We start from the raw sequence: 12,137 nt of genomic DNA, 5'->3' as shown, positions 1-12,137 counted from the left end.
TATGGCTGAATTCGCGTTGCACCTGCCGCAAACTCGCACGGGACCCTTTTTTTGGTCCGCAGCAGAATCGGATCGCATGGGTGTTCACACCATGCGATCCGAGTTTGCAGATCGCACTGCGATATGCGAACTGATCTGGGGGTGTCATTAACATTTCACTGACACTCCCAGCAGTTCGCATAGGGCAGTGTGAACTGCCGCCGGGAGGCATGCGATGCGGGAACCCGCCGCGGATTCGTGGCGTTCCCGCATCGCTCCAGTGTGAACCCAGCCTAATAAGCGATCGTTTTTCTGATCGCTGTATTAGTGTCACAGGTGACGCTAGTTAGGCAGGTAGGTATTTAGGTTTGCCGCAGCTTTTTATAGCGCCAGGGACCCCCATATACTACCGCATAAAGCCCCCTGATTGCCCCCTAGTTAACCCTTTCACCAGTGATCACCATATAACTGTTACAGGTGACGCTGGTTGGTTAGTTATTTTTTTATAGTTTCAGGGCACCCGCCATTTATTACCTAGTCTCACTAGTGTACCCCTAAATTTAGGGGTGTCTACTTTCCAAAATGGGGTCATTTGGGGGGGGTTTGTGCCATCTTGGCATTTTATGGCCTTCAAAACTGTAACGCCCTTAGAAAGCCTGAAGGCGGTGCTTGGTTTTCGGGGCCCCGTACGCGGCTAGGCTCCCAAAAAGTCCCACATATGTGGTATCCCCGTACTCAGGAGAAGCAGCAGAATTTATTTTGGGGTGTCATTTCACATATGCCCATGGCATGCGTGAGCAATATATCATTTAGTGACAACTTTGTGAAAAAAAAAAAAAAAAGTTTGTAATTTTCCCGCAACTTGTGGCAAAATATAAAATATTCCATGGACTCAACATGCCTCTCAGCAAATAGCTTGGGGTGTCTACTTTCTAAAATGGGGTCATTTGTGGGGGTTTTGTGCCATCTTGGCATTTTATGGCCTTCAAAACTGTAATAGGTAGTGAGGAGTGAAGTCAAATATTTACGCCCTTAGAAAACCTGAAGGCGGTTCTTGGCTTTCGGGGCCCCGTACGCGGCTAGGCTCCCAAAAAATCCCACACATGTGGTATCCCCGTACTCAGGAGAAGCAGCAGAATTTATTTTGGGGTGTCATTTCACATATGCCCATGGCATGCGTGAGCAATATATAATTTAGTGACAACTTTGTGAAAAAAAAATAAAAAAAAATTTTTTTTTGTCATTATTCAATCGCTTGAGGCAAAAAAATAAAATATTCAATGGGCTCAACATGCCACTTATCAATTTCCTTAGGGGGTCTACTTTCCAAAATGGGGTCATTTGGGGGGGTTTTGTACTGCCCTGCCATTTTAGCACCTCAAGAAATGAGATAGGCAGTCGTAAACTAAAAGCTGCGTAAATTCCAGAAAACGTACCTTAGTTTGTAGATGTGACAACTTTTGCGCAAACCAATAAATATACAGTTATTGACTTTTTTTTTCCCAAAGACATGTGGCTGAATACATTTTGGCCTAAATGTATGACTAAAATTGAGTTTATTGGATTTTTCTAATAACAAAAAGTAGAAAATATCATTTTTTTTCAAAATTTGCGGTCTTTTTACGTTTATATCGCAAAAAATAAAAATCGCAGAGTCAGTCAAATACCTTTAAAAGAAAGCTCTATTTGTGGGAAGAAAAGGACGCAAATTTCGTTTGGGTACAACATTGCATGACTGCGCAATTACCAGTTAAAGCAGCGCAGTGCCAAAGTGTAAAAAGACCTCTGGTCATTTACCAGCAAAATGGTCCGGTCTGAAAGTGGATAAAGGGCTCATTTTAGTTTTTTTAACCTCATTATGTTACTAAACGTCTTACACCTGGTTCACATCTATGTGTTTATTGGTTCTTTTTGCAGAAATGCACTACAGTTCATTTACATGGTTTCCTATGGGACACGTTCACATCTGAAAGGGTCAGGGTCTTTTAAACGCTGAATGATGCTTTATTGGTTGAATATTCTTCAATGGAGAAGCTGCAGAAAAGCATGTAATGCGTTTTTGCAGCAATTAGTGTTTTTTAATCTGCCCAAAAAAATGCAAATTGCAGTAAAATCACGTGCGCAAAAAGCACTGCAGAAACAGATCAAAAGCAAACTGCATAGTTGTGTACCGAGCCTTACGCCGGCCACACAGATCAATTTTCAGACGAGAATATTCAGACGAAAAATCTTTGTACATTCGCTGAATGAAAGAATTTTGTTAGAAATTTTCACTTGGTTTTTAACATTGTTTTTAAAGAGCAAGTAAACCCTGATGGGTTTACTTCCTCTTTGATTCCCTGCAAAGGTAAAGCATAATAGACTATTATTGCATAGTAGTCCATTATGTGTCACTTACCTGACACAGGAGCCAGCGATATCACCACTGTCCCCTGTAGTCCGGCGCATCCATCTTCTCGGTGGGTCTCGGTGCTCCGCCGCTGTCATTCGGCGAAGCCGCGATGACGTCACTCCCGTGCATGCGCCCGGGAGCCGCCACGCGTGGCATATTCACAGTTGACGGTGCCGCGCTCAGTGCGCCTGCGCGCTGTAGACAGCGGTGCCTGTCTTTCGGCAAATATCTCCTAAACCGTGTAGGTTTAGGAGATATTTCGTGGACCTACAGGTAAGCCTTAATCTAGGCTTACCTGTAGGTCAAAGTGTGTTGTAAGGGTTTACAACCACTTTAAAATGAATGTAATTTCTGAACGAAAACCACATACACTGTCTGAAAATTCCTTTGACTAAGAAGTTTTCTATTTCGAAATTTTCCCATCACTGTGGTTGAAAATGAATGTCAATTTAACCCATTTTTTTTTAAGGTTATTAACCAATTAATCGATTAATCAAAGCAATAATTGGCCAACTAATATATTATGAAAATAATCGTTAGTTGCAGCCCTACAGGTTATTATTTCTCAGCCTCTGTAGCACACGTGTGGTGGCTCTCTAGGGAATTCGAATTTGTAATGTCCTGTCCTAGTATTAAATGCCATTTTCTGTTCGTCACCCTCCTTAATCCTCACGAGATTGTATGCCCCTCTCAGATTGAGCTTCATGAAAATCATTGCTCCCATGAGGTGGGCAAATAATTTAAGTAATCAACAGAATCGGATACGCATTCTTAATCGTGACCCCTATAACTGATACAAGGTCTCAGTTCTCCACTCGTCTTTTTTTTACAAAAAAGAAGCCAGAATGAGCAGGAGATGAGGATTTGCGGATGAACCCTCGATAAGTGCGTTGGCAATATAATCCTCCATGGCTTTATCCTGCGAGACCGCCAAAGGGTACCCGGCCATGAGGAGTCATGGTACCAGATTGAAGGTCAATTTTGCAATCATACGACCGGTGTGAAGGCAAACTACCATCTTGACCTTCGTCAAAAACATCGCGAAATTCGCGGTGCTCTTCTGGCAGGGAGGTGAGTGAAAAGGTGCACAAGACCTTGGCCCCTTTCCAAAAACATGTCTTACTGCATTGTGGTGACCAGGAAAGAACCTCAGCCCGAAACCAATCAAAAGAGAGGCTGTGCCTCTGTAACCATGGATAACGAGGTGATAAAATAACTTGAAATTGGATTATCACATGGTGAAGTGCCCCTATAGCCATTATCAACGGATAAATCTCATGAGTCACATGGGCAGGCTGTAGAGGTCTTCATCAATAGCCTCAATGGCAAGTGGCGCCGAAGCTGCAGCAGAATCGAGTGCTTAGACACAAAGGCACGATCTATGAACAGGCCTGCAGCCCTGGAGTCTATTAGAGCCTGTGTTTCGATGGATGATTCAGACCAAGAAAGGATAACCGGAATAAAAGGCTTATCCTTTAGAATAACTGGGGATGTATCAACACCACCGAAGGTCTGTCCTATAGGGACCTCGGGTGCAAGTGTTTCCTGGACAGGTAGGACAGGACTTCAACAAGTGACCCACCTGGCCACAATAAAGGCAAAATCTCTCCCTCCTCCTAAAGGCCCTCTCCACAGAGATGAGTGAGGCCCAACTGCATGGGTTCTACTTCACTATCAGACTCGGTACCAGGAGGCATGGAAGGTGAGGAGGGAGGCAAGGGTGGGACTGCAAAGCTCAGAGCCAAGACGTACAGGAGGCGTCTAAAAGAGCTCCTGAAAGGAAGGTCTCTCTGAGTCTGGAGCCAATCAGAATAGCAAATGTGATCAACTTCTCCAGATCTGTAGGTATGTCTCGGGCTACTATCTCATCTTTGATGCTATCTGAGAGACCATGAGAAAAAGCAGCCACAGGGCCTCATTGGTCCAAGTGACTTCTGCTGCTAGAGTACATAATTCAATGGCATAATCAGTAACAGTTTTCGTACTCTGATGGACATGAGGCTCTTGGCAGCAGAAGTGGAGCGAGCGGCAACATCAAATACCCTTTTAAAGGAAGCCACAAACTCTGGGTACTCAGGACAATGGGTTTTTGCGTCTCCCATAGAGGGTTTGCCCAAGCCAAGTCTCTATCATAAAGCAAAGAAATTATGAGAGGCCTACTTTGCTTCTGTCCGTGGGGAACGCCTGGGGTAGCATCTCGAAGTATATCCCAATCTGGTTGAAAAACCTTCTGCGTTGAACTGGATTGCCCCCAAATCGCTCGGGAAGTGGAGCGGAACCAGACATACCCATTATAGAGGTTATATTTAAGGGGGTACCTGCACAGAGACTGGAGCAGCAGCAGGGATGGCCTGCAACACTGGTTGTACTGGAACAGCCACTGTGGAACGATCCGGGTGAGCAGTGCGAATCAGGAGAGTCTATAACACTATGGCAAACTGATCGATGTAGTGATCCTGCTCATTCAATCCGGAATTTTTTTTACCACTAGGTGGATTGCATGCATTTTCTGAATTCATGGCCTTTGCCTACTATCGGGAACCATGAATCAGACGGAGACAGAAAATGCCGTAAATAATCCCACCTTTTAATATAGTGCTAAAAATAGTGCTAATAGTAAACATAGTCAAAACATTGCCAGGATTCGATAATCAAAGTCGGTACTCTGTGCAAGCCAGTAAATCAGGAAGCCAGAGATCAGCATAGACAGAGAAAGGATCAGGAACCAGAAGGGATGTCAGCCAGGCAAGTCTTTGGCAGGAGCACAGCAGAGAATATTCAGATGTGTTGACCAAGGCGAAAACATGGGAGATTTGAACCAGGCAGTTTAAATAGCCAGAAGGGGCTGGCTGACGAGCAGAAAATGATCACCAGGTGAGGCACTGAGGAATGATGAGTGCTACCAATTAACTGACAGCTGAGCACTGACAAGGGAGGGCTGAGCCCAGCCCTGAAACAGTCACAGTTTTGCATTGGCTTGCCCTGTGTTCTTCCTGGTGGCCCCCTCTTTTTCTTATGCTACATGGGCACAAATTACCCTGGAAGCCAGCTCTCTTTTGCTTCCCTGGGGCTCTTTTTATCTCTTTTGTCTAGGAATGTCATTTTCCCTCCCTATGTCCTACCTTGAAGGCATGTTGAACACATATGATTCACCTTATGGGTGGGCTCACGACTCATTTATGACTGCCTGTGATGAATTCCCTTGCCAACTGCCCCCTCTCTTATTCAAGGTGGTCTTTCTATGTGATTCCTCCCTCCTCTGTACCTGGCTAGGTGTTTGTTTTGGTTTCCTTGCAGGGCCTCTGGTCTCAAGGAATGGGTCGCTCTATTCCTACCTGAACCCATTCCCACGAGAGGTTGGGGTTTTTGTGTTCCTGACGGCATCTAGCATCGTTCCTTTTCAATGGTCACAGGGCCCCACTGTCCGTTTTTCAGTTCACGTTTTCAAATTTTTTTTTGGCAGTTTTACTGTTTAAGCCTCTGCTGATCTCTGCTTCAACTACACAATGCCTCTGCTGTTTGCCTGTTTGGATCTGCTGACCCTTCTTGTTCCTATGTGGCTTGTTGCTACCCCTCAATTTATTTCTTGGGCATGTCCTACAGTCTAAGAATCAACTTCTGTGTCCTGTACTGTACAATTATGATCAAAATTTTGTTGTGACTGTATATTCCATTTTGGAGGAGTACAGGGGGCAGCCCCTCCCCTGCTCCTCTGTGATCTCCTTACTGCTTGCTAAACAAAAAAAAAAAAAAACTGGAGCCTCATGCAGATTCTGCTGCACACCTTTCATCCATTCAGTCCATACTCCTATTACTACTCAATTTGAGGTCTGCCATTCCATAATGGGTCCATAGGTGCAGGAAGCCGTTTGCCAGGCCTCAGTGTCCCCCAGTGTTTCCAGGTTGGGTGTAGCACCTTTTTGATGCTCTTCTTTACAATTGGCTCTTCTATCCAGTACAACATACGTTACCCCCAAGGTTGGGCGGAAAGTTCTGAGACTCTGTTTTTAAACCAAAAATGGGAAGGTTCTTTGATGCACCATGGAACAACTACAAAGTTACCTCTTATACCTCTGATGAAGGAGCCACATAGTCTCTGAAACACGTTGGGTGGAGGATACCAGATTGTATCATCAGCTTGCTGTTTCAGTTGTTGTATTTTCAGTAGTTCCTATCATGTATATTTCCTGTTTCTATCTGTCTTCATCAATTTATCTGTTATGGGTTTGAAGTGCCTACAAAATCCCACAACTGGGGAACCTCTGTGTCTATCGAAAACCTATCTCAGTCCTTTCTTGTTAAGGCATTCAATAGCCGGCCAAGGGTATATAAGGAAAGGGGAAATTACCCCAATATCAAGGTGGGGGAGAATGAGGGGGAAGGGATCAGGGGATGGTAAACAAAAGAACGGGGGGTGAGATCAAGGAGGGAGGTTAAATAGGGAGAGGGGGTGAGAATGCCGCCATCTGTCCTCTCCTGCTCTTACTGCAATATAGTAGCTACAGCCACCATGCCATTTGCATGGTAGGAGATTAGTGTTTGTGAGACTTCAATTCAGAATCTACTCTCTATATCTCAGTTTGCATCCTGCACAAGCTCCTGGTATAACCGGGAGTCGCAAAAAATTGTCCAGGTATCCCATATAGCTGAAAATTAGGAGATTTAATCCATGGTGGTGTGGATCAACTCCTACATCCCACTCTTAGATTTATATGGTGACACCACTCCTTCATCAAGGGCTCTTCCTTCAGTTTAACCACTTTCTTACTGGGCGCTTAAACCCATAACCAATTTTCAGCTTTCAGCGCTGTTGCACTTTGAATGAAAAATGCGCGGTCATACAACACTGTACCCAAATGACATTTCTATCATTTTTTTCCCCACAAATAGAGCTTTCTTTTGGTGCTATTTGATCACTCTACATTTTTTATCTTTTGTTAAAAAAAAATTGAAAGACCAAATTTTAAACAATTAATTAATATATAAAATTTTGCAAACAGGTAATTTTTCTCCTTCATTGTTGTATGCTGATGAGGCAGCAGTGATGGTCACTGATTGCTTACACTGATAGGCAGCACTGCTAGGTGGCACTGATTGGCACCACTGGTGGGCATTGATAGGTGGCACTTGTGGGCGTTGATAGTTGGCACTCATGGGCATTGATAGGTGGCGCTGGCAGGTGACAATGACAGGGGGCACTGGCAGGGGGTACTGAGTGGCAGAGAGGCGGCAGATGTGCCTCCTTTCTCTTCGGGATCGATGTCCCTTTTATATAAGCCGGTGATCGGCTTTTTTTTCTATAGCGCGAGGAGAAAAAAAAAGCGAACACTGAGCTTTTGTTTACATCATGTGATCGGCTGTCATTGGCTGACAGCTGATCACATGGTAAGGGGCCAGGATCAGCCCCTTACTCGGATCGGTGATCACCCGAGTCTCAGTGTCTCGGTGATCACAGCATGCTCCCCGCACGCCATGCAGGGCAGGGCTCGTACACAGTGGAGGACGGCCTCCCGGAAATTGAGGTCCGCGCTGTAGCTGTCATTCGGCTATGGCCCAGACCTAAAATGGTTAAAGCCTGGCTATCCTCTTTCCACCTTACTTTTTTTTTTTTTTTGAATGGCTATGTTCCCTGTCACCTCACTACCCACTACTGGAACCTAGTTTTGCATACTCGACTACCCCTTTTCTATTTAAGGTTGCACCTAACAACAGAATAGTATTACTTTTCACTGGTTTTCCGATGTGGGCAGTGTTTAACCAATTTGGCTGGACTGTCCTCCTAGCTACTCCCTAGGTGACCTGTAATGGCAGTACTTCAACTCTAGTACAGTACCATCTGTCTTGTATCACCAGTAACTAAGTGCCAAAGCAATATCATTTTTTATTTTTTTTATTTTATATGTACATTCTACCACTTGTGGATGATTTGAAATGTACCACCTCTGTATTTTCCATATTCTTTGTATATGTAACATCTGTTATAAAACTTTAATAAAGCAAGATTGAACTAAAATGTGGTTGATCTTGTAAATTGCCTTGTTTCTCTTTGTTGTGGACAGCTAACTAGCCACATGTAATGCAGTTTGACCAAACATTGGCTCATTCAGGTCATGCTCTAATTGGCAGTTTACACAATTTCTGGGAATTGCTTTAACTTTAGCACATGCTGCAGTTCACAAATGAAAAACAAATTCATGGAATATGCAAATTAACTAGAAACTTTACCTGTATTTCTTTTTATTAACCAGTTTCTCTATAGCTAGCATTTTGTTTGATATCTGTATAATGTGCTTTGTATTTGTATATATATAAATTTCTAGTTTTCCCAATCTTTTTTTCCTGCAGCAAGGAAGAGGACAGTTCTAAAGATAAAGACAACTACCATGCAGCATCGGAAAGATTATTGGAAGCCAGCAGGCTTTCAAGTCCCAGACTTTTCATAAAGCACTTGACTGTAAATAACCGCAATGAGCAGGTTTACACTCTAGACCACAACTGTTGTGTTAAGTGGCTGAACGGGAACAGGAATTGGGCTGTGAAAGTCTGGAGTTATCATTAGCTCCATCTGAACAAGCAAATATATTATGCATATATTTTTTTGTCAGAACTGTAATCATTGTTAAATATTTTGAATCTAATAAAATAAAAGGACAAGAACATTCCGTTTAATGGTTATATGTTTCGTTTTATTTTTACTTGTTTTTAATAGGCTTTAATTGTAATGTTCATGACTAGTTTAAAGGTTTATGTGATGCAATAAAAAAGTGAAAAAATAATAGCCAAATATAACTGTTTTGGGGTATATATATATATATATATAATATATATATTTGTATTTTTTATTTTGTTTTCGTAGGCTTTTATTTGCCATGGAAGATTTATGCAAAACAATAAAAAAGTAATGTATAACTGCACCTGTTATGTACTTTTCTTTTTTTTGCTTTTATTTTGAATCATATCAATGTGTATTGTATGAAATTTCTACACTTGGTGCCTGGAATTACCTTTTGAATTTGAAGGTTTTGTACATGACAATTACTGATCAAGAATGTTAATACTTAACCACTTGCCGACCACCCTATAGCACATTTACTGCTACAGGGCAACCGATCTGCGCAGGATCGTGTGTGTGTGTGTGTATATATATATATATATATATGATCAGGCGCAAGTGCGCACCACCGGCTGCTTGCTTCAGCTGTGATTTTACAGAGCGAGAGCTGATCAGCAGATCCAACGTCCGCTGGCACTCGCTGATCGTTTTGCACACAGGCAGAACGGCAGTCTGCCTATGTAAACAAAACAGATTGCCGTTCTATCGGTACAGAAGGCATGGATTGTGTGTTCCTGTAAAGCACGAAAACCAATCCATGCCTTCCACTAGTAAAAGCATCTCCCCACTACATTGAATCAGGCACACATTTAACCCTTTAATCGCCCATGATGTTTACCCCTTTTCAGCCTGTGTCAATACAGTGACAGTGCATATTTTTAGCACTGATCACTGTAATAATGTGACTGGTCCCCAAAAAAGTGTCAGGTGTCTGATTTGTTCGCCGTAATAGCACAGTCCTGCTAGAAGTTGCTGATCCCCACCATTACTAGTAAAAAAATAAAAATTACATTAATATATCTCATAGTTTGTAGAGGCTATAACTTTTGTTCAAGCCAATCAATAAATGCTTATTGTGATTTTTTTTTTACCAAAAATATGTAGCAGAATACATATAGTGGCCTATATTGATGAACAAATTCAATTTTTTTCCATTTTTCTTTTATTGGATGTGTTTTAAATTATCGGTCGCTTTTTGTTTATAGCGCAAAAAATAAAGAATGCAGAGGTGATCAAATACCACCAAAAGAAAGCTCCTATTTGTGTGAAAAAAACATCAATTTTATTTGAGTACAGTGTCGCACTACGGCGCAATTGTCAGTTAAAGTAACGCAGTGCCGTATCGCAAAAGAAAATGGCCTGGTGGGAAAGGCGGTAAATCTTCCGGAGGTGAAGTGGTTAATTTAGAAAGATATCTTGGTAATAGCAGTTAAAAATAGCATGAAACTAATTTAAGTGGCCCTAAAGCCATTAAATGATTCTAGATTTACTGCTCTAAGCTACTGCCATGTGTGCCAACTAAGGCAGTTGGCAAAAAGAGCACAATGACTAAACCTTTTATGGTAAATTGGTTTCTTAGGCTTAGCAAAGTATAATCTCCTGCACAAACGAGAATATGCATGCATAACATACCAGGGCTGCTGGGATTGCAACTTTTTCAAGCTATATTACTTTGCTGTAACATATCGTTCACATATTTTATATAGAGCTGAAATTTGCCAATTTAGAATATCTGTGCCAGTTATGAAACCTTCTGCTTAATCTGCCGATCAGCAATTATTGATGGAAGAATCTGATGTCTGACTTTTTAGTATAGCAGTAGATCATTTTCCCCAGTAGCAAAAAGAGCACAACCTCTGCACCTGTCCACACATGACTTCACATACATCAGGGAACCTGGCAGGCGTATCCACACATCGCTGAACATGATTCTGACCTGAAAACAAAGCTAGAAATGCTTTCTGAAAAGGATTTAATGTCTTTTACTTTCTCTGTCTTGTCAAAAAGATGCATGCGTTTTGTATGTGTACCTCAGCAGAATTCAAAATGGGGAGTGTTTGTAAAGAAAAGTTGTGCTGAGAAAAATAGACTGCCATTAATGACCCCTTTTTCTGAGCATGCTATTTGCCAGGCTGTGATGTTAATCCCCTAAAAAAGAAAAATTACCACGCTAGAAACAAATGTAGAAAAAGTATTAAACAAAGCTGCAACTAAACACCATCAAATATCCTTATGGCTAACGTAAAATAATATAAAAATAAAGTTGCGCTGCAAGATGTGAAATGAGAGTGAAGATCACAGTGGAAAAAAATTAAATAAACCCTCACAACAAAAAATCTAATTAAACCCATCAAATGAATTGTCCTTTCTGGTTCATGTGTAATAAAACACAAAAAATTGTGATTCTAATGTCCTTGATAAGAATACTGCAGATGAGAGAGATATTCAGATGAACCCCGGCAGCGGTATTCAGCAGAAAACAAATCCTTCCGATAGTATTTAAGGGTCCTTACCGGATCGTTTGGACTCCCGTGTGAGCGGAGTCAACTAGGCAGGCAGACACAGCCCTCTGCTGGGACAACTGGAACTTCTGTGAACACAAACTCCGCTGAATAAATCCGGAAGTGAACGAGGGGACACGAACAGCGGTGGGCGGTGCACTGAGAGATGGACATGCAAACTCACTAATCACCACAATAATCCAACGTGATTCTCCAGGAAGGGATCCAAGATTTCTCAGCCGAACAAGTGATAGCTTATCAGCTGATATATCAGCTTTATGAAAGAAAGATGGCAGCAGCAGGCCATGTGCTCACATCTGTAAACCAAAGGGAAACCTTTGGTTTACAGATGTGAGCACATGGCTTGCTGCTGCCATCTTTCTTTCATAAAGCTGATATATCAGCTGATAAGCTATCACTTGTTCATTTCTTGAGGCCCTCAAGTGTCAGGAAAGTAAAACAACCCCCCAAATTACCCCTTTTTGGAAAAAAGACAGTCTGAGGTATTTAATAAGAGGCATAGTGAATTTTTGGAAGTTGCATTTTTTTCCCCACAATGCTTTGGAAAATTAAGAAATATATATATATATATATTTTTTTTTTTTTTCCTTCTTCACTAAATTGTCAGATTTACAAGTTCTTTCTCGCACAC

At 42.0% G+C, this 12,137-nt stretch overlaps 1 protein-coding gene across 1 annotated transcript in view; it reads left to right on the top strand.

Annotated features, from left to right (window-relative positions):
• The window catches only part of TOPAZ1 (testis and ovary specific TOPAZ 1), a 594,775-nt gene extending 585,502 nt beyond the window's left edge, over positions 1-9,273 (top strand). Inside the window, exon 20 of the mRNA XM_077491472.1 lies at positions 8,717-9,273. Within this exon, the coding sequence (XP_077347598.1) occupies positions 8,717-8,930 (214 nt within the window). The 3' untranslated portion in view covers positions 8,931-9,273. The remainder of the gene's footprint in view (positions 1-8,716) is intronic.
• Positions 9,274-12,137: the final 2,864 nt, after the last annotated feature.

This window comes from Lithobates pipiens, unplaced genomic scaffold, assembly GCF_037356315.1.
Source record: "Lithobates pipiens isolate NorthernLeopardFrog02 unplaced genomic scaffold, aLitPip1_a1.2 Scaffold_19, whole genome shotgun sequence".
In the NCBI taxonomy this organism is placed as follows: domain Eukaryota; kingdom Metazoa; phylum Chordata; class Amphibia; order Anura; family Ranidae; genus Lithobates; species Lithobates pipiens.
Note: the sequence above shows the minus strand (reverse complement) of the source record. Positions and strands in the feature narration are given on the sequence as shown.